The 23627-nt window shown below is 35.3% G+C and overlaps 1 protein-coding gene across 2 annotated transcripts in view; it reads right to left on the minus strand.

The window, feature by feature from the left end:
• Positions 1-133: 133 nt before the first annotated feature.
• The window catches only part of Mtmr10 (myotubularin related protein 10), a 52182-nt gene continuing 28688 nt past the window's right edge, over positions 134-23627 (minus strand). For both annotated transcript variants that reach the window (XM_027955953.2, XM_071608681.1), the window contains exons 8-16: positions 22818-22905; positions 22647-22735; positions 19828-19958; positions 18666-18735; positions 18008-18078; positions 12466-12635; positions 11560-11730; positions 4438-4620; positions 134-3317 (exon numbers count right to left, since the gene is read on the minus strand). In XM_027955953.2, the coding sequence (XP_027811754.1) occupies positions 2721-3317; positions 4438-4620; positions 11560-11730; positions 12466-12635; positions 18008-18078; positions 18666-18735; positions 19828-19958; positions 22647-22735; positions 22818-22905 (1570 nt within the window). In that variant the 3' untranslated portion in view covers positions 134-2720. The remainder of the gene's footprint in view (positions 3318-4437; positions 4621-11559; positions 11731-12465; positions 12636-18007; positions 18079-18665; positions 18736-19827; positions 19959-22646; positions 22736-22817; positions 22906-23627) is intronic.

Below are 23627 nucleotides of genomic sequence, written 5' to 3' on the forward strand. Positions count from 1 at the left end.
TACTGATCATGACTCCATTTTAGAGGGCAAGCAAAACCCTGTGTGAATGAAGCAGTATGTATAGGTAAGAGAGGTATTTACACATCTTCAGTCACTGTGCTCTGGCATATTTCATATTAATAATTATGACAAATAATTTCATGGAAATTTTATTCAGCATCAAAATTTCTTTCACATTCATTCTGCTGAACAAGATCTTTCCTACTCGTCCTACTTCAACTCAAGTCATCAGTTTTAGGCACAAAGGTTTTGTTTTCTAAGTCAAGTTTTTACTACTTGAGGTTACTGCCACAGCAAGAAGATTTTGTTGAAAGTTGTGTTGAACAGTTTTCACCATGTTAGTACAAATTAATATCCTTTCCTTAAATAAAGTTAGTCAGACAATTTTGGTTTTAAAATTGGTTCCCATCATAAAACAACAGTGAGACACTGTACATCTTCAAGTCCAACACTAGGAAGTCCAATGCCATCTGGCCTTTGCCTGGATTCCATCACCACAGGCTCCACAGGGCCACGGGGACTAGGGGTGTTGAGCTCTCTTTGGTACATTGCACGCAGCCATACTTACCATTTCTGTCACCACAGTGTCATTTTTGTTCGTAGAGATGCCAAGCAGCTTTATAATGGCCCAGACTTAAGGCTGTTAATAGTTGTTTTTCATATTATGCACAATGAACTGTGACACAATAATCATGATAATAACAACTATTCAGTAAAAATAAGACAAACCCCATATTTTACTACATTTGATTATCATACAAAAATATGCATTTTTCTATTTTAAAACAGTATTAATAGTACCTAATCTTTTTTAAACTTATAAATTCACACACACACATAAAAATCTAAAGGAGTTGAAATAAATGTGTGAGGAAAGAAAATTATACAGAAATAGGTGTTCAATTCAAAAAATAAATTTAGAACAATTTATAATAATAAAAAAGCAGCTTAGTGAAGAAGGGGGAATTATTATTAAAATTTCAATAGCAGAAAATACTATGGTGTCTTAAAAGGGTTGGGGCTGGTTTCTAATCAAGGATTATAAAATCTTTAGTGACAATAATGTTATTTGTACATACTGAAAATAGTTCTTGTTTTCTACGCAACAAGTTGGCTTTAAAAACATTGCGTTTATCCACAAAATGATAAATTTCCTAAGACACTTTTAAGAAAAAACAATTTTTAAAAGGCAAACAATTAAAGTAGAAATAGCTGTTTAGTACACATATAGGTAAAACTATCCTGAAAAAAACTTGTTTGGGGAAAGGAAATAAGCTAACTAGATACTTCACTATAATTTTTTTTTTCAAAATTCTTAAGATGGCAGTTTAAGGAACTTTAACATAGTCAGATTTGAATACATGTATCTTTTAAGCAGATGAGGGTTTGTTGGGGGGAATGGCACTAAATGCCACTACCAGCAGCACCATTTTAAGGAGCTTAAGCTTGGACCTTGGCTAGGTTCTTATAGTTTGAAAACGGGAATTTCAGATCAGGAATATACCTTTTTAAATTTATTGGTCTCCTCTTAATATTGCTGTCAAAAGTCAGGAAAGCATGTGAGGGAGTTCTTTGTATTAGAACAGCAGTATTTTGAGAGAAGTACACTTTTATTTCTCCTGTTCTTTATTTGTAAGCATTAAGAACTTTAGGAGAAGCACTTCTGTGCAGGTGCCCTGACTTGTGACTTCACTAGTTATTTCCATGGTGTGCCTGCCAGCAACACTTCACCAGGCTGGGAATGCTGACAGGGAAGCCAGGGATGCCTCCAAGCAGGCCTTGCGGTCTATGCAGATAGCACTCTACTGTCTAGGAACCAGTCTGCCAGAGCTAGGGCTGGATGGCCTGACAAACTTCTCAGGATTAGAACTCAGGCTGCTGTGTCCTCAGTGATTTTCAAAGGGACAGAAATTTACTTTGGGAACTCCTGGCTACTGTTATGAAGCTTAGTATGAAAAACCTATTTTCAGTATTTTAACCTCCTAATTTTAAAAAGTGAAATTAGATTTCCTGTGTTATTCATATCTTAATGTCAAAGGCACTTGTTTTATTATCTACAGTGAATACTTGAAAGTTACAGTACACACTGTTTTAAAGTTAGTCCTGTGGAGTTAAAAGCAAGCTCATGATTTCAAAACACAGTAATCTAAGTACCCAAACAAGGTGATCTAAAATAATAAATTTGGTCTCAAAATAATGAATGAATTGAGCTCAATTTGAGAAACAGAAAGTGACCAGAAAAAATACAGGAATACCTACTGAAGTCTTTTGGGGGTTTTCCTAGAGATTCCTGGAAATATACTAAATACTAATTTCTTAACTTTCCTGATGTCTACTTCTTTAGGTTGGTAATCCAACCAAGTATCTAGTAAGCTTTAGTAGGGGGTACAAAGAATGGATTATGCAGACAAAATAAATATAGTAGAGAAAACCTGATTGGTTTGATCATAGTTAAAAGAATGGAGAATGTTGTCTGCACATCACCTAAAATAAGCCAGAAAGAACTCTAATGCTAGAGAACATAAAAAACAAAAATTACATTTCTCTTAAAGCCACTGTAAAGGGAGAGTGATTCAACATATTTTTAAAATATTAGTGCAAATTTCATCTATTATTCTTATATATAAAATTATCAGTTTTAAATGCCTAGGTTAACAATTTTTGATTCAGAGGGAAAAATTTATAGAGCTTCCCTTCAAATGTTCAGAAAATACTACATTTTAGTCTTCATTTGCAAGTGTCTCAGTAGATAACCATATTTTGGCCCCACTTAAAAATTTGCTTAATGGCGTTCCTGAAATACTTCGTCTGCACAGATTTCCTACAGGAGAAAACGGAAAGGAAGAGGAGAGAAACTCTGGTGTCCCGGAGGTGTCATGAGGGCCGCTGGCTCTGAAATACATCCTGCTGTGGTCCAGCTCTGCATAGCAGGCTTCTAAGGGGCCGCTCCGCTGCTGCCGCAGCATCCTACTGAGCACATCAACTTCATCAGCCAGAAGGGAAAGCTTGTGAAAGGCGGTGATGGAGCCCCCAAGGTTGATCTGAGCCTCGGGGATCCAGCGGAAGTAGCACAGTTTCCACAGTTTTATGTGTGTTCCAGAGAGATGCGGCAGTATAACCCCGTGCAGGTCAGCTGGTTTAGAAAACCATTCTCTAAAATACTGCTCCATATCACTGTTCTGGCTGTCGGTGTGCTGAAGTGGGTCTGGCTTTAGTTTTAATATTAATGAATTTCTCCTGGGCAGTAATTCTTGGTCACTGATGATTCCATTCTTTATAGAAGATGGCATTCCTCTTAGTGTGGAGCTGTAGCTTTTCTACAGAGAAGAGAGATCTTAGCATTATTTTCCTGGAGCGTCCCTTTTTAAGAAAGACCAAAGGTATAATGGCAAACATAAACTCAGTATTTATGGAACATGGATGGAATTTCAGCTGCAGAGAACATTTTCATTCCTTCCCTTATGCTTAACGCTTATTCCGATTCTCCTTCCCTGGAATAACACTGTTTTTAGGGGTTAACTCTCCTTAAGGCTCTAACACCTGAATAGGGGTAGGAAGGTGAATGAGTAATCCTTGAGTGCACATTTATGGCTTCTGAGTTAGGAAAAAACAACAACAACAAAACTAGGCTTGGCTAATTCTAGAAAGAATGGGCAGACTAGATGTGTTTCAGAAAACAGGGTTCTAGGCACAAAATATGATCTGCCAACTCTCAGTTGCTGATTAGGCTTTGTGAGCCTCACACATCAAGAAGAAAAGTCAAATATGGTTACATTAGTAAAAAAGGAAATGATCCCTCAAAACCCTGCATTAACAGTGTTACTTGGGAAGTGACTTTACTGTTGTTTTTTTTTAAGAATTGTTTATTTTCTTTTAGTGAGATCTGCAGTTTATCATATTTGCTATATTCTTTCAAGTTTTCTAGAAATAAGTAGTCATCTTTGACTATGGCTTTCATTAATGTACCTCTAAATAGCAACTTCTTTTTCCCTTTTTTAATTGATTCTTTTTAGCTACACATGACAATAGAATTTATTTTGACATAATTATAAAAACATGCAGTATAATTTGTTCTAATTCAGTCCCCAGCACTTCCCCTTCCCATCCCTTCCTCCCACGCCTTGTTCCCTTCCCTCTATTCTACTGATCTTTCTGCTATTTTAGTTGTTTTTTTTTTTTTTTAATTCGTGTCTTATGGATGTACATGTTGGTGAGATTCTCTGTGGTATATGTATGTAGGAATGTGAGGTCAGATTTATTCTACTGTCTTTGGGGAGACAAAAATTAGAAGAAAGATCAATGGAATGACTACTTTTAATACCTGTGTTCTGAAAAAGATGTTTTGGTTATGTGTGAGCCAACATAAGGTTTTTGTTGTTGGTGCCCTATTGGAACCAACAACAAAACAAAACCAACAAAACAAAACCAACAACCAACCTTCGTTCGCTTAAAAGACTTCATTGAGCCATTCTGTATGCAAGGCGTGCTCTTTCCAATGTAGAAGGGGTTGTGGAAAAGCGTCCGATCCTTTGCTGTGAACTGAAGAGACCAGTCCCAAACTGAGGGGAATTTTAAGCCCTTTTCATCACCCAATTGGATATTTTTGCTTATAGCAAATTCCTGCAAAGTAAAACATTTGAACATGTGTGAAAGGATGCACAGCTAAAGATTTTCTCATTTCGGCTCCTTTCTTTTGATGAGCCCTCATCATTATGCAGGTGAAAGGTTCTGAACTAGAGCATCTAAAACCCCCAGAACAGTACTTGTTGCCCTATGAGCAAATGCAACAGACTCTTCATCGAGCTCCCAGCCTTCAAACCAGGAAGACAATAAGGATGTTAATAAGAGAAGATACCATAAAAAGTCTTAGAATGTGCCAAAGGCCCTACTTTGGAATGATGAAGCCTGGTGATCTGGTTTTCACCACAATAAATGGAGGCAACCTAAGGCCATGGGGTGACATCCAGGCCCTCACTGTGGAGGAGGGCATAGGGCTCCTCTGGATGGCAGCCTCCAGAAAACTCAAACTAAGCATTCACCTTTAACAGTGTGGAGAAAGGACCCTCATCTTAACTAACGCAGGCTACCTCAAGTTTATGCATAACAGTTCCCTAGAGGAAATAATACCTAGTACTGAGTTTGTGGATTGTAGGAAATGATTGATTTTTATTTTCTTTTCTATATATTTCAATACTTTCCAAATTTGCTACAAAACAAAAATAAAGTTTTTTTTTTTATAAATTAGTAAAAATGCAAAGAATAAATATTTTTAAAAGTACAGCAATTAGGAGACTGTGGCTGTGTCACAGCTAGGCATATTCTTTACTGCAATGATGGCTTAGAATCATCAAAAAATGGTTAACCTATGAAATGGCAGTGCATTTTTAAGAAGCTTTAGAAAATATTCTTATTTTAAATAATTAAAAATTCATTAAGCAAATGTACTTAAAAGGTTTTTTTTTAGTTATTTGAAATTTTGTCCTATATATGGATGGATAAAAACAACCCATCTTCTTTAAATTGTTGAAATCAAGTAAAACAGAAGCCTCAAATTCCTTAGCAAAGTATATAAAAAACAATCACTTTTTTAAAAAAATATGAAAACTGAAAATGTGTATCTCCAAGGAAAATCAGATTTTCCACAAACAGCTCCTGACCACTAATGTCCAAGGTGGCCTCAGAATGGAAAAAACAGGAACTACCATTGGCTTATGGCAAACGTGTAGAAGGGGAAGAGTACAGCAGTTATGTTAGTACCCAGGAGGGATTCCTGATAGTATGTGTCTGAGAAACAACTTTTGAAATAGCCAAATTTAAAAAAATAAATACAGCACTATGACATGAAACAGAAAGCAGATGCAATACTATAAAAACTCTACCTTTTATTTCTAATAAAGATCTATTTGTCAGTAAATCTTGACATATCCAGAATCTAGTCAAGTAGTAGGGATAAGCAACAGTATCTCTGGGCCCAAGTTCTTCACTCAGGAGTCCACCCAAAGCAATGCCATGTCATCAGGACCCCAAAGCCAATGTCCTCTCATTGGACATTTAGTCAAATGTGGCGGTAGGCATCCTGGTCCCTTGTCCCTTTCCCAAGCTCCCACTGTGTGTCTGTGTGCATGGGTGAACAGCTGTGTGCACAGGGCAGCAAAGGAAAAGGTGGAGAGAGCCGAGGGGCAAGCAGAGCCCAGGAAAGGATGAGCTCTCAGGAAAGGCACAAAAATGATGACAGTGTGTAATAAATGAAAGCAAGGAACTGGAAGAACATTATCTTAGGAATAAGTAAGCTTTACCAGCTTTACGTAGCTCTCTTCATCACTGGTTCTCAGTTCAGTTTTTGGAAAGGTTCAATCCTTTTAAGAAAGCAGGTTTATATAAATTTCCTTCCCAAGGTATTCAATCTAAAACATGGAGAGGACTTAGTTTCTCTGAGCCCTGAGCTCCCCAAGAGTGGCAATGCTGGGCCAGCCTTCCCTCCTTACCTTCTGTGTTCTAAGAACTGGCTTCCATGCCTGAGATGAGACCAGCCTCCACTCTCCCTCACAGAGCCCATTTTCTGCTTCTATAATCAAACCCCACATTCAGTCCTTTTCTTTGGGATGCTCCTCATTAATGAAATTCTCCCTACTGTGAGTACTAATACTCCATTTTGTCTTTCATACCTACAATCCAGAAAAACTCCTCTCTCTCCAGAATAATTTACAAAATATTTCACAATTTACAAAACATTTCATCTTGTACAATGAGGCCCAAAACATGACTATTAGATTGATGGATCTAAGTTACAGATGATGAACCCGGGCTCACAGGTTTATTCCTGAGCGAACTGGAGGCTTAGAATTTTTCTAGACCAGGACCTTAATACTGAGGCTGAAGACCCCAGGGCTCACTGTGATGAAAATCCCCTTCTCATATAGTTTCCCTCATGCTTATATGGGCCTCCCTTTGATTTCTCTCCCTGGTCACTGTAGTATTTATGGGTGAGACTTGTTGGCTCACAGGAAGGTAGATACAACTGTGTTCAGAAGGTTTCTACACACATCAAGCAGGAGAAAATTTCTAGTTTGGCACGAGATTCTCCTTAATACTAACTGATTCTGACTGTAGGTCAATAAACTATTATCATATAGTTATAACCATACCTAAAAGTGAAATGCCATGTGACAGAAGAAACTCTGAGAACACATGGTTAAGGGAATGCCCAGAGTTTCAATCTACTGCTGTACCTACACTTCATTTCTTTTCTTTAGAACTGGGGATTTAACTCAGGGACACTTTGCCACTGAGCTATATCCCCAGTCATTTCATTTTTATCAAGACAGGGCCTCTCTAAATTATTTTTCAGGCCTTGCTAATTTACCCAAGCTGGCCTTAAACTTACAATCCTACTGCTTCAGACTTCCAAGTAACTGGGATTACAGGTATGTGCCACCATATCCGGCCTCTACACTTCATCTCCAAACTTCCTGCTCCTTGACTCTCAAAGAGAAATGATCTTACATGGCACACCTTTTATTCACTGATTTAGGAAATAATGTCTTCAGACAACACCATTTTTATTAACCAACCCAAATGTGAAAATATAAATCCCAAAGCACAACACATAAGGTGGTTAAAGTAATTTACATTCTTGATCAGTGGACTGGAAAACGATGGAAGTGAGTTAGGCAGTGAATCCCTAACTTCTCAAAACACAGTAAGAAGGCAGCACAGGAAAAGCAGAATTGAGAGGGCTTTTAAGAGAAAGTAGCTCACAAAGTAGTCCTTTGTTTAAAAAGTGAGAACTAAATCAATAGATGGGTAGACATACAAACAATATGAAAAAGGAAGGAAACAAACCATCCCAAACAACCCATAATGCTTCAACAATTGACTTCATTGATACCACAGTGGAGCAGATGTCAAAGAAAGAATTTGGAAAGCTCATAGTGAAAATGTTTTATTAATTAGAAGAAGATGTAAGGAGTAAAATCAGAGAAAATACATCTTTCACTAAAGATCACATCAATAAAAAGATAGAGATTCTGAAAAAGAACCAAACAGAAATCCTTAAAATTAAAGAATCAATAAACCACATTAAAAATTCAATGAAAAACATCACCAATAGACTGAAGCACATTAAAAGTAGATTTTCAGGTCTTCATACATGGTATATAACCTTGAAAATAAAGTCAACCATAAAGAAAAGATGTTCCATGAACAGAATATTCAAGAAATATGGGATAACATTAAAAGGTTGAGTTGAAGATTTATTGGGATAGATGAAAGCTGTGAAATACAAGCTAAATTGATGCATAATCTTTTCAATTAAATAATATCAGAAAAATTTCCAAACCTCAAGAATGTAATGGAAATTCAAATAGAGGAGGCATATAGGACTCCAAATATACAAAATATACAAGATCCACTCCAAGACACATTGAAGTAAAAATATCTAACATATAAGTATAAGGATAGAATTTTAAAAGCTGCCAAGAGAAAAATGACTGGTCACATATAGAGGTAAACCAATCTGGATTTCAATGCCCAGACACTAAAAGTCAGAAGGGCTTGGAATAATAAACATCAAGCTCTGAAATAAAATGGATACCAACCAATAATACTATACCCAGCATAATGAAGCTTCAGAATTGAATATGAAATAAAAATTTCTCATGATAAACAGAAGCTAAAAAAATTCATAACTAGAAAGTCTGCACTACAAAACATACCAAATGTTTCATGAAGAAGAAATGAAAATTTTTTTAAAAAGGATAGGGAGGAGTTAAACTAGAATAATGATCAATTAAAGGAGAATCAATTTTTAAACATTAGAAATAAATCCAAATGGCAGGAAATAAAAATCTTGTCTCAATAACAGTAATGTAAACAGTCTAAACTCTTCAATCAAAAGAAACAGGCTGGCAAAATGGGTTAAAAAAAAAGGACCCAACACCATGCAAAAGACTCACCTCATAGGAAAATACATCCACAGACTGGAGGTGAAAGGATGGGGAAAAAACATACCATTTATATGGGATTCATAAACAAACAGAGCTAGCTATTCCCATATCAGATAAAGTGGACTTTAAGCCAAGATTGATCAGAAGAGACAAAGAAGATCACTTTATACTGCTTAAGATAATCATACATCAATAAAATATAATGATCATAAATAATTATGTCCCAAACAATAGAACGTCTATGTACATCAAACACACTCAATATTAAGAATCAAATAAACCACAGTATAATAATACTGAGTGACTTTAACATACCTCTCTCATTAGTGGATAGATCATCTAAACATAAACTAAGTGAAGATTCTACAGAACTAAAAACATAATAATATGGACCCAACCAACATCTATAGAATACTTCATCCATTAATGACTGAATTTACTTTCTTCTCAGCAGGACATGGAACATTTTCTAAAATAGACCATATTTTAGGTCACAAACCAAACTTTAGCAAATACAAAATAGATAATAAGTGGGATTCTATCAGATCACAATGGAATGAAATTAGAAATCAACAATAAGATAAAAAAAAATAGAAAGCACTCTAACACCTGGAGATTAAAATAATACAATTTTGAATGATGTATGGATACCAGAAAAAATTAGGAGAGAAATTTAAAAAATTCTTAGAAATAAATGAGAATAATGATAAAACATATCAAAAGCTCAGGAATAATATGAGAGCAGTCCTAAAAGGAAAGCTGATAGCACCAAGCTCACACATTAAAAAATAAACAGATACCCAAGTAAATAATCTAACATTACATCTCAAGGGCCTTGAAAAAGAACAAACACCAAAATCAGTAGAAGACAGAAAATAATTAAAATCAGAGCCAAACTCAATGAAATTGAGATTTAAGAAATACAAAATATCAACAAAACAGAGTTGGATTTTTGAAAGGATAAACAAAATTGATAAACCTTTAGCCAAACTAACCAAAGAAAGTGGGAAAAAACTCAACTTATCAAAATCTGAAATGTAAAATGAAATATCATCATAGACACTTCTGGGATCCAGAGGATCATCAGAAACTATTTTAAAAATTTATACTCCAATAAGCTAGAGAATCTTGAAGATACTAACAAATTCCTAGAGACATAACCAACCAAAACTGAACTATGAGAATATAAAAAGCTTAAACAGATCAATTTCATTGAGGATATATAAAGAACTCAAAAAATAAATAACCCAATCAAATAAGTGGGTAAAGGAACTAAATAGACATTTCTGAAAAGATAAAAATACAAATATTCAACAAATATATGAAAAATGTTCAATATCTCCGCCAATTAGGGAAAATAAAAATTAAAACAGTGTACACTGAGATTTGAGGATGTAGAAAAAAGGGTACACTCATACCTTGTTGGTGGAATTGCAAATTAGTGCAGTCACTCTGGAAAGCATTATGGAGATTCCTTAAAAAACTAGGAATGAACTACCATATGACCCAGCTATCCCACTCCTCAGTATATATCCAAAAGATGTAAAATCAACATACTACAGTGACACAGACTCATCAATGTTTATAATGGCACAATTCACAATAGCTAAGCTACGGCACCAACCTAGATGCCCTTCTACAGTTGAATGGATAAAGAAAATGTGGAATATATACACAATGGAGTCTTTCTCTGCCATAAAGAAAAATGAGTTTATGGCATTTATCAGTAAATGAATGGAACTGGAGACTATCATGCTAAGTGAAATACGCCAGTCCCCAAAAGTTAAATGTCAAATATTTTCTCTGATATGTAGAAACTAATCCAAAGTAAGAGTAGAGGGATTTAAAAACAAAAATTAGTGGAGTAGACAAAGGGGAATGAAGAGAAGGGAGGAGGAATGAGATAGGGAGAGTGGAATGAATCTAACCTAACATTCTTTGTACATATATGAATGTACCACAGTGAATCTCACCATCATGTACACCCATCAGACACTAATTTAAACAAACAAAGTAAAGAGCAGAAAGATCAGTTGGGTAGAGGGAAGAGAACGCAGAGTGGGGGAAATACTGGGGTACTGGGGACTGAATTAGAACAAATAATAATCCATGCTTTTATAATTATGTCAAAATGAATCCTATTGTCATATATAACTAAAAGGAACATATGAAATTTTTAAAAAAGTAATCATATTCTTTTTTTTTAAAGAGAGAGAGAGAGAATTTTTTTAATATTTATTTATTTTTTTAGTTTTCGGCAGACATTTGTTTGTATGTGGTGCTGAGGATCGAACCCGGGCCGCACGCATGCCAGGCGAACGCGCTACCGCTTGAGCCACATCCCCAGCCCCAAAGTAATCATATTCTTAAATTAGTTTATTATGAATTAGAGAAAACCCAAAATGTTCATTTATAAAAAATAATTTTCAAAAGCAATTTTAAAAAAGCAATTAAAAATAACTTTCTAGGGTTTTGTCTTTAATGCATTCAAAAATTTCAGCTTGAAAGAGTAATCTTTTAAAAACACGCTGTTAATTATAGTTCAATTACATTTCAAAGTTGTAAGTAACAAAAAGACAAAAAAACACATAGCTACAGCCACCATGTCACTTACTGTGCTTTGCTTCACCCGTTGGTGAGGAGAGTTGAACAGGAAGGTGCCAAACAGTGAAATCCGGGTACTGTCACAAAGCACTGCTAAGTAAGTCTCAGAAAACTCAAAGGCTGCCGGGTATTGTTCTAACAGTTGCCATGTTGCATCCAAGAAGAGCAAAAATAAGGGAGACTGGCAAATACAGACAATGAGATTATTTAATGGTGTTCACATTAATTTCCAAATTATTTCTGTTATTAAGGGATTATAAGAAAACAGCTAAGTCTAAAACATTTGGCTCCTACGTTCAGTCAAGACAGTGTGAACAGAACAAACATATCTATGTCAAACCTAAGAAATATGTTTGATCATGATAAACATCATGACCTTTATTTGCCTGTTAAGTATAAGCTAAAGTGGAAAAGCAAACTAATGAGCAGGTTGCCACTGCATGAATGGGGAAGAGCAAAATATGTGTTTAAGCATGTCTTGGAAACAGTTCTTTAGAACATAAAACACTCTACCAAATTCTATAACTAATTTTTTATTTCACCTTCTGGGCTCAGCATTCAGAAAACTTCCCCAAATTTCAGAAAACAGTTTGGTATCAGGCTCTAGGCCACATGGTATGCGGCCCAGGGCAGCCACTGCCAACATCTCTTATAATGTGTTCCCATGGGTTAAATAGTCCTCTCTGAAACACCCTGTAAAAATTGACCCCACTGTCTGGCCCATAAGATACTATAGGGCCTTCCACAGCCTAATTTTGGGTTCAAGGCAGCCACTACCCCACAGCTGTTACAAGGATGCCCCCGCCAAAAAAAACTCAAGTTCTTAACTCATGCACCTCATTTTAAGGAAATGTGACCTTCCAAAAGTGATTTTTACTTACATAGTTATTATAAACTCTTATTAGACATTTGTTACCTCTTTTTCTGATCTCTTCAAATGGTTGCATCTGTCTAGGAACTGAAATCCTGCCATGACCCATTCCTTCTGTATCAGACTCTGAAATCCAGTAATTGTCCTAAAATATGGATCCAGCATCACTTGCACAAGAGAAGCTATAAGACAGCTTAAGTCTCTTCCCTCCTCCTCTGTCAATAAAATGGAAAGAAAATGATGACAACAAACAGAAATGGTGAAGGGAAGTAGAGATAAACTAGATAATTCAGTATTCTATGCAAAGGTTATCTTCAAAATAATCTACGTAGGAAAATTATACTGGATTCTAGCAAGTATAAAACACTGTAGACTTTTAGATAAATTAGTATTTTAAAATGGACGATAGAGCTAAATGTAAGAGCTAAAACTATAAAAATTCTATATAGGAGGAAACATAGAACAATGTTTAGATGGTTTTTTATATATGAATATTTGCCAAATAATAGCAGCTAACCCCTCAACATTCTTACATTTCAAGGGTTTACTGTAAAAAAATCCTCATAGAATCCATTCTACTACTGTCAAAAATATTAAGTATAATCCATTCTACTACTGTCAAAGATATTAAGTATAATGTAATCTTCCTACTACAACTCCACATGGTAATGACTCAGAGGTAAATGGGGAAGAAGGAGTGTTCATTATTATTGGAAAAGGTAACAAATATTTCCTTCCTGTCTCATTTTCAGTGAGACTAGATTACCTTGATATTAAAGCCAGTCAAAGAAATGAGAAAATTATCAACCAAAATCCTTTATAATTACAGATGTAAAAATTACCAACAAAATGTTAATAAATTACTCCAGAAATCCAAGGACTTATCCCAAGAATGGAAGGCTTGTTTAACATCTGCCAATCAAATTAATATATCCTATGAATAAAGGGCAACAATATGATCATTTCATTAGATGCAGGAAAAGCATCTGACATGATTCTACATTCATTCCTGATAAAAACTCTTAGCAAACTAGGAATAGAGGGAATTTCTTCAATCTGATCAAAAACCTATAATAGCAGTCTAATGGTAAAACCCTTGATGCTTTCCCCTATGATTGGGAATAAGATAAGGATGTCTGCTCTTGATACTTCTATAGTACTGTGTACTGGAAATTCTAGCCAGAGCAATTAGGCAAGAAAAAGAAATAAAAGGCACAAAAATCATGAAGGATATAAAAATTGTATTTGCCAACAAGATTCAATATATAAAAAATCCTAAGGAAGCTGCAAAGTAACTACTAGAACTAATATATGAATTCAATAAGATCACAAAAATTCTATACACAGTAACAATCTGAATACACAATAAACCTGAAAATGAAGTTAAGAAAACTATAATCACAGCCATTAAAAATACTTGAGATTTAATAAACAAAAGACTTATATAATAAAAATCAATAAAATATTGCTGACAAAATGAAAGAAGACCTAAATAAACACAGACATTTACCTCACAGATTGGCAGATTCAATATGATGGCATTCTTACTAAACTGATCTATAGGTTCAACACATTCCTATATCAACATCCCAGTAGAATTTTTTTTGTTTTTTTCTGAGCCTGAAAGTTATACAGAAATACAAAAAAAAAAAAAAAAAAAAAAAAAAAAAAACAAAAAAACAAGCCAAAACAATTTCAAAAGCAAAGTTGGAATACTCACATCTCAATTTCAAAACTTACTATTCAAGTATACAGTACTCAGTGTGGTACTGGTACTGGCAAAAGAAATGACAAAGATCAATAGAATAAAATAGAGTCCAAAAATAAACCCTTACTATTTATAGTCAATGATTTTTGATAAATGTGTGAAGGCAATTTAATAGAGATAGGACATTTTTTCAACAAATGGTGCTGGACATTTTAATATCCCCATATGTAAAAGAAATGAATTTACTCTCTTCCCTCAGAACACATGCAAAAATTCATCCAAAATGAACCATATAGCTAAATGTAAGAGCTAAAACTATAAAAATTATATATAGGAGGAAACATAGAGAAAAAAATATCCATGACTTGCATTAGGAAAATAGTTGTTAGATATGACATCAAAAACATGATCCAAGAAGAAAAAAATGGATAAATAGTACTTCACCAAATTTTAAAATTAGTGCTTCAAAAGATATTAGGAAAATATTTAGAAAGTCATAGAGTAGGAGAAAATATTGTCAAAATCACAATACTACCAAAAGCACTAAACAACAGATTTAAGGCAATTCCTATTAAGGTTTTGATATGTTCTTCATAGATATAGAAAAGGCATCATGAAATTAATTTGGAAAAATAGGAGGTCCTGAATAGCCAAAGCAATCTTCAGCAAGAATGATGCAGGAGGCATCACAAAAATGGCATGATACTGACACCAAAACAGACATGAAGACCAATGGCACAGAATAGAAGACAGAGACAAAGGCACCATAAACATACATTGGGGAAAAAGACAGCCTCTTCAGCAAATGATGCTGGGAAAACTGGAAATCCATATGTAATAGAAAGAAATGAGACCACTCTCACCCTGTACGAAACTCAACTCTAAGTGATCAAGGACCTAGGTATTAGACTTGAGACCCCATTCCTACTAGAAGAAAATGTAGGCCCAAATCTCCATCATGTCAGCTTAGAAACTGAATTCCTCAACAAGACCACAAAAGCACAAGAAGTAAAATCAAGAATCAATAAATGGGATTGTATCAAAGTAAAAAGCTTCTTCACAAATAAAGTAAACAATCAAGAACATGGAGAGAACCTATAGAATGGGAGAAAATCTTTGCCACCTGCACCTCAGATAGAGCATTAATCTCCAGGATATATAAAGAACTCAAAAAACTTAATACCAACAAAACAAACAAACAAATAACCCAATCAATAAATGGGCAAAGAAACTGAACAGACACTTCACAGAAGAGGAATTATAAATAGTTAACAAATATTATGAAAAAATAATAAACATCGCAAGCAATTAAAAAAATGCAAATTAAAATTACGTTAAGATTTCATCTCACTCCAGTCAGAATGGCAAATATCAAAAATATAATTAACAATAAATGTTGGCAGGGATGTGGGAGAAATTTCGTACATTGCTGGTGGGACTAAAAATTGGTGCAACGACTATGGAAAGCAATATAGTGAAAACTTGGAATGGGAGTCTTATTAAGGAAGTTGGAGCCTAAACCCACATGATGAAGACTAGGGCCTACTTTTTCTTCTATTAGACGCAGAGTCTCTGGTCTAATTCCTAGGTCCTTGATCCACTTTGAGTTGAGTTTTGTGCATGGTGAGAGATAGGGGTTTAATTTCATTTTGTTGCATATGGGTTTCCAGTTTTCCCAGCACCATTTGGTGAAGATGCTATCTTTTCTCCACTGCATGTTTTTGGCACCTTTGTCTAATATAAGATAATTGTAATTATGTTGGTTTGTTTCTGTCTCCTCTACTCTGTACCATTGGTCTACCAGTATGTTTTGGTGCCAATACCATGCTGTTTTTGTTACTATTGCTCTGTAATATAGTTTAAGGTCTTGTATGGTGATGCCACTTGCTTCATTCTTCCTGCTAAGGACTGTGTAAGCTATTCTGCATCTTTTATTTTTCCAGATGAATTTCATGATTGCTTTTTCTATTTCTATGAGGAATGCTATTGGGATGTTGATTGGAATTGCATTAAATCTCTATAATGCTTTTGGTCATTTTGATAATATTAATTCTGCCTATCCAAGAGCAAGGTAGCAAGAATTAAAACCAAGAATCAATAAATGGAATGGAATCAAACTAAAAAGTTTCTTCTCAGCAAAAGAAACAATCTGTGAGGTAAACAGAGAGCCTACATCCCCGGAGCAAATTTTTACCCCTCACACATCAGATATAGTACTAATCTCTGGGGTATATAAAGAACTCAAAAAGCTAAGCATCAGAAAAAAAAAAATAAATAAATAACCCAATCAACAAATGGGCCAAGGACCTGAACAGATACTTCTCAGAAGAGGATATACAATCAATCAACAAATATATGAAAAAATATTCATCATTTCTAGCAATCAGAGAAATGAAAATCAAAACTACTCTAAGATATCATCTCACTCCAGTCAGAATGGCAGCTATTATGAAGATAAACAACAATAAGCATTGGCAAGGATGTGGGGAAAAAGGTACACTGATACATTGCTGGTGGGACTGCAAATTGGTGCAGCCAATATGGAAAGCAGTATGGAGATTCCTTGGAAAGCTGGGAATGGAACCACCATTTGACCCAGCTATCCTTCTCCTCAGTTTATACTCAAAAGACTTAAAAACAGCATGCTACAGGGACAGAGCCACATCAATGTTTATAGCAGCACAATTCACAATAGCTAAACTGTGGAGCTAACCTAGATTCCCTTCAATGGATGAATGGATAAAAAAAATGTGGCATATATACACTATGGAATTTTACTCAGCAATAAAAGAGAATAAAATCATGGCATTTTCAGGTAAATGGATGGTGTTGGAGAAGATAACGCTAAGTGAAGTTAGTCAATCCCCAAAAAACAAATGCCAAATGTTTTGTCTGAAATAAGGAGGCAGATTCATATTGGGGTAGGGAGGGGGAGCATGGGAAGAATAGATGAATCCTAGATAGGGCAGAGGGATGGGAGGGAAAGGGAGGTGGCAGGGGATTAGCAAGGATGGTAGAATGTGATGGACATCATTATCCAAAGAACATGTATGAAGACACAAATTGGTGTCAACATATTTTATATACAACCAGAGATATGAAAAATTGTACTGTATACATGTAATAAGAATTGTAATGCATTCCACTGTCATTTAAAATTTTTCTTTAAAAAATCAATTAAAAAAAAGAAAAAGAAAACTTGGAATGGAACCATCATTTGACCCAGCTATCCCACTCCTTGGTTTATATCCAAAGGACTTAAAATCAGCATATTATAGGGACGTGGCCACATCAATGTTCATGGAAGCTCAACACACAATAGGTAAACTATATCAATCTAGGTGCCCTTAAATAAATGAATGGATAAAGAAAATGTGGTACATATACACAATGGAATATTACTCAGGCTTAAAGAATAATAAAATATGGCATTTTCCAGTGAATGGATGAAACTGTAAGCTATCATGCTAAGTGAAATAGCCAATCCCTTAAAAAACCAAAAGCTGAATGTTCTCTGTGATATGCTGATGCTAACTCACAATAGGCAGTGGGGAGGGAGGAATGCAGGTTCACTGGATTGGACATGGGGTAGTGGGGGGGAGGGGCAATGGGAATGGGAAAGACAGTAGAATGTATTAGACATAACTTTCCTATGTTTATATATGAATACATGACACATCACATACAACCACAGGAATGGGAAGTTATACTCCATGTATGTGTGATGTATCAAAACACTGTCATGTATAACTAAAAAAGAAAAAAATTTTAAAAATCACATTAAAAAAAAGATAGCTAAAACTGATGTAATTTACTTGACTATGAACCATCAATCACCAAAGCTGGCTGGCATGGTGTTTCAGGAATTATTTAAATTACCTTGTAGTATTATAGAGAGATGTTTGCTTTCTAGCATATACACAAGTTCTGCTGAATGTTTAAGAAAAGCCCTGAAAAGAGAAAGGGAAAAATACTGTTAAATATCAACATTCCAGCACAAATATATTTTAAAAGTGCATGGAATCAAGCAAAACTCAACTTTCATTATATACATTTATATTCTCAATGTTTATGAATTTCTTTGGTATTTATATGATTCTTCTGAGTATATTTTATGATTTTTGTATTGGGAAAATCATTAACCCTTTATAAAAAGGAAGGGATTATTTATATAACATTCATGAGAAGGAGGTAGAGACCCAACTGTAACAGGGGCAGCACAAAGGAGCCTTGTGGCGATGGAATAGTTCTGTACCTTGACTATAGTAGTAGTTCTGTGAATCTATACATGTGACAAGATTGCACAGAAGTACATGTGTATGCACACCCCCCCCACACACACAGAACATTCATAAACTGGTGAAATCAATGTTGATTTCATAGTTATCATTCTATATTTCAGTTATTTAACATGTTACTTCTGGGGGATGCAGGTGAAGAGTGCATAGTTCTCTCTATCCCTTTTGCACCTTCTGTGAATCTACAATTATTTCAAAATAAAATGTTAAAATAAAAAAGGAGGAAGAAGTTGGCAAACCTGACATATTCTAACCACCGAGTATTTTCTAGTGAAGACAGCCATTTCTCTTCAGTTTCTTCAAAAGGCTCTGTAATACATATGGCAGGTATATTTAAGTGTGTATACACATACACACAAACACATTTTTAGGCTTTTAAAAGTTATTTTTACATGATTGGTAATCAGAGTTAAGAGATACAACAGCATAGTTTCTAATACTAAAAGTTGGCTTTAAGAAAATATCATGCATTTTTACTTTAGTAAACATGTAAGACAGTTCTATTAAAAAGCAAAACAAAGCATTCCCTAAATCCCTTTTACTCTTTGGCTCTTTCAGGGAAATATGAGTCTGACTTAACTCTCTCTCCTGAGAGTTTGTGATTCCCAGTCTTCCTGGTCAGCTCACACCTCTACTTAGGTACTCCAGAACTGTGCAAATAGCTGTCCAGGCCCCACCTCACAGCTTCCTTACTGCAGAGTTCTGTCCTCCCCTGCTGTCTTTCTCTGTACTGGGGGCTGACCAGTGTAGGCACGAGAGGGCACCTTTACTGCCCCACCCAGGGTGTGGATAATCATTCAAGGTACTGTGTTTTTAAAATACCTTGCCCCTGAAAAGCTCTCCTTGGAGGCCAGTGCCCACACACATTCCAGACCTACTACAAGACCACCTCTCCTGATTCTCAGGTGATACAGGGGCTCTCTCAAGGAGGAACTATTTTTGCTAAATATACCTTAATGTGACTTCCTCAGGGCACCTGCTAACTGCTTAAGAGTTTGCTCAAACAGAGATTAGAACTCTGAGGCCATACTTACAATATGGCTTTAATGGAGACCCATATCAAGTCATTATATGTAACTATATGCATTAAAATCTGTAAGGTAATACAGTGCTCTACTTAGCAAATGCTTTTGTAAAGATATTCTATTATAACTTTCATGATTTGGAGGAGATTTAAAAGGTTCATTTTTTTCTCTCCAAAATAGAAAGCAGTGTAAAACTTCATTTTCTGGGGGTTGGCAGTCTCATACAATAAAATGTAAATTGAAAAAAATACAGTCTTCTTAAATATACCTATTTCTATGTTTTTAAGAAACATCACCTCTCCTGACAGTTCTCATATAATTCTTCATCCCTCTAGTCATTATATTACATCTATAGACAAAATAAAAAGGAAATTACCATTAACGCATAGTTGCTTAAGTTTTACAAATGCCGCCTGTATTTCTTGAATATTAGGCAAGATCTTATCCAAATCTGATTTGTAAACATCACTTCTTTGTGGATGACTTTTAGTTATTGCATTACAAATCCTAATAAAGACAAATTCTTTAGTTAATAATCAGTAATTTCTTCGACTTGTATTATTGAGTACTTTAAATCAAAGCATTATCCTAATAGCTGGAAATAGAGATATAAACAAGATGGGCTAGGTCTCTACCCTCATGGAGATAACATTCTGGTTGATGGTAAGATAAATAATGGAAAAATAACAGGCTATGGTTAATGCTCTGGAAGATGTAATCAAGTAACTACAGACTATGTTATACAGTCAGCAAAAGGTTCCTCTGTGAAAATGATACTGAAGTTGAACTCTCATGATGAGTGACACAAAAATCTAGGGGAAAGTACTGTAGGCAGAAGGATAGTGCAAAGGCCCTGTGGAGGAAAACAAGTGTATCTGTTATAGAAACCTTTCTTCTGAGGGAAAAAAATGTGCAGATGATTGGACAACAAAGAGAATCTGTACTATTTATAAAGAATAGGATTGCTAAAAAACCCAGGGTACTAAAATAATACTTAGTCTAAGAAATTAAATAATTAAAATGGTCACTGCTTATAAGGTTTTCTAATTAACTCTCATCCAGTAGTGCTGCAATCTTTCTTTTAATGGCAAAATTCCTAACTGAGCATTTAAATAGTACATGTTAGTGAAAATAAAACTTGAAGTATATATAACAGAAGGGTCAGTGAATTCTAATAGGATAAAGATAAAAGTAAAATCCATCTAACAGGATTAAGATAAAGTTAAAATAAGGATTAATGTGAATGGTTGTACTTTTTTTTTAGAAAACTTAAGGGTCATTTCAAGATAACTTGACAGCTACTTGCTTTGGCAAATGTGACTTTCAACTTTTGACTGTTGAAAAAACCCTAAGATCAGGCTGTTCCAAAAACAAACTGTGACATTTGGATGTTCTATAAGTCTGTTTTCTAAGATCTGTTCATTTTTTCCTCATTTACTCAACAAGAAATTTAATAAATATTAGGAGCTTTCTTGGGATAACTATATAATGGTACATAACACAGACACATTCACCATGGGGTCTACAGTCTAGTGAGAAAGAGATCAGGAATCAAACTGTAATACACAACTCGTAGTATGACAGAATCAAGTGTGATGAAAAAAGGTTCAAGGGCTCTAGAACACGCAGAACTGAGTCCTGATCTCATCTTGGACATGGAGAAGGTTTATCTTTTTAAAAAAATTTTTAAATTTGTTTTAATTAGTAACACATGACAGTAGAATGTATTTATGCACTTTGATATACATAGATGAAATATAATTTTTCATTTTCTGAGTGTATGTTACAGAATCATATCGGTCATGTAGTTACATATATACATACAGTAATAATGTCTGTTTCGTTCTACTATTTTTCCTATTCCCACATCCCCTTCCCTCCCTTCCCCTCCCATCACTTTCCTCTACCTAATATAAGATAATGCTATTCTCCCTTAGTGTGCCCTCCGCACCCCGCTGCCTACTTATGAATTAGCATCCGCATATTAGAGAACACAGTCTTTGGTTTTGTGGGATTGGAGAAGGTTTATCTTAAGGAGGAGAATCTGAACTGAGAAAGAAGGAGCAAGTACCAAGTGGATGGAGTGAAGTATACTCACAGAAAAGCATAAAGAAGGTGGCACAGGAAGAAGGAAGAGCAATGGAAAATGTCAGGAAAGCAAAAAGACTAGGATACATCCAGGTAGCTAGAGCCCTGGAGGAGAGGGGACCCAGAAGGAAGAAATCATAGATAAGGCAAATGGATAGGGCAAAGCTACATAGAAGCACATGGGCTTATAAGATTTCTGAAAAGTGAAGTGACAAAATCTGATGAGGGACTGGAGATGGGGAAGGAAAGGAAAGAGGAAGACATTAAGGCTAATCCCTCAGTTTCTGAGAGCAGGCTGGGGGAGGCATGATGGCCATATTGTTGAGTCTGGTTTTTGGACATAATGAGTTTAAAGGGCCTTAGAGATCTCCATATGAAAGATGTCAAATTAGACTGGAGATATAAATATGGTGATCATTAAAGCCACAACCTGAGTGATCTTCATTAGGAAGGGAACATAGAGTATGAGGAGGAAGTGGCCTTAGATTCTATATGATGTCTAGAGAAGGAAAAGGATGGGCCTGCAGAGGACACAGAGTGGTGGTCAGGAAAGGGGCAGTGGGACAGTGGAAAGCAGCAGCAGTTGAGAATGTAAGGGCATTATAGTGAGAATTATTAAGAATGTGCCCACTGCAATGAGGATATCTGAGAAATGCCTTCTACTTCAGTGATACAGAGGTTACTGCTCACTAGCAGACGCTGCCAAACTTGTTTTAAAATATTTCCAAAAGTTTCAAAACCACTGTCTTAGGTATCATGACGCCACAGACCTAAAGAAAACACACTGCACCATAAGAAAAGTTTGATTTATTCTGAACTGTGTCAACTGGAAATCAAGTACTCTGAAAGTTGTTAAAGGCAATATTATTGCAAAATGCCAATGAAATAAGGTACAAAGGTGTTTTATAAACCAAAGAATTAAATTATATTGACTATAACTTTTAATTTTAATATATTCATATTTTTTACAAAATGGCAATTCTTATATAGAATATATGATGGTAACTAATAAGACCATGCCAACTATTTGCAATTAGTAAGAGACTTACTAAACCTATTTATGACAAGTAAAACTTCCTAAAATGTCAAAGATCAATTGTCAATTACCTCTGGTCAATTTTCCTCTGCTGCAACACATCTTTGATAAGGGCCATTCGCACAAGAGCACTGCCATTTGAGTGGCTCCAACACCAGAGCTACAAGAGAGACAGAATCTGTACTTCACTGGGTAGAAACAATGGATATCAGCAATAATCACATCCAACAGAAAGCACTTACTGGCATCCTTCTTCCAACAAAAGAATGGGAAAAGATTTTCAGATCTTGGTCTGCTAAAGAACTTGGCACTACAAAGTATTCTGGAAGGCTGGAGAGGAAAAAAAAAAAAAAGAGAGAGAGAGAGAGAGATCATACATGAGTCCTGTACTCAAAGACAGAACAATGGACTGTGGAGAACTCATCTATAATTAAACAAATTTATCCCTACTTAATGTGTATTCCACTTAATAGCCACGTTGGTGAGGGGCACTAATGATCCTGCACTTCTCAGTCTGTAATTTGTGATGTGGTCAATTCTCACAAATTTAAAATTTACAGCATGAGAAAAATTCTTTAAAATGAAATATTTTCCAGAAGACTAATCAAACACAAGCTAGACTACTAATCAAACATGCACTCTCTTGAAAGGCTATGGGTAAGAAAATGCCAGGTGAACAAAACAAACCCCATAAATCTACCAAGAATTTTTAGCTACTGTTCTCTTATTTTCATCGTCTATCCTATTCATCCCTTTAAAGCATCTTCAGACTCTAGGATACAGACCAAACAACAATTACTAGTGGGTGTGCTCACTGCAACCTCAAAAAAAAAAAAAAACTCCTTTTTTCCTTCATTCTGCCTGGAAGGTGGACAGAAGCAGGTTATTTAGGCCCTATAATATGCTTCTTACATGTATACCAGGACAGAATGGCCACACAGGTCAAATTCAAGAGGAAGTGGAAGACAACAGCTACATGCCCCAACATACATTTCCCAGATCTGTACACTTAAAAGTTCCCAAAGTTCCCAGTACTGGATCAACCAGTAATA

The sequence above is a fragment of the Marmota flaviventris genome, chromosome 2 (assembly GCF_047511675.1).
Source record: "Marmota flaviventris isolate mMarFla1 chromosome 2, mMarFla1.hap1, whole genome shotgun sequence".
NCBI lineage: Eukaryota > Metazoa > Chordata > Mammalia > Rodentia > Sciuridae > Marmota > Marmota flaviventris.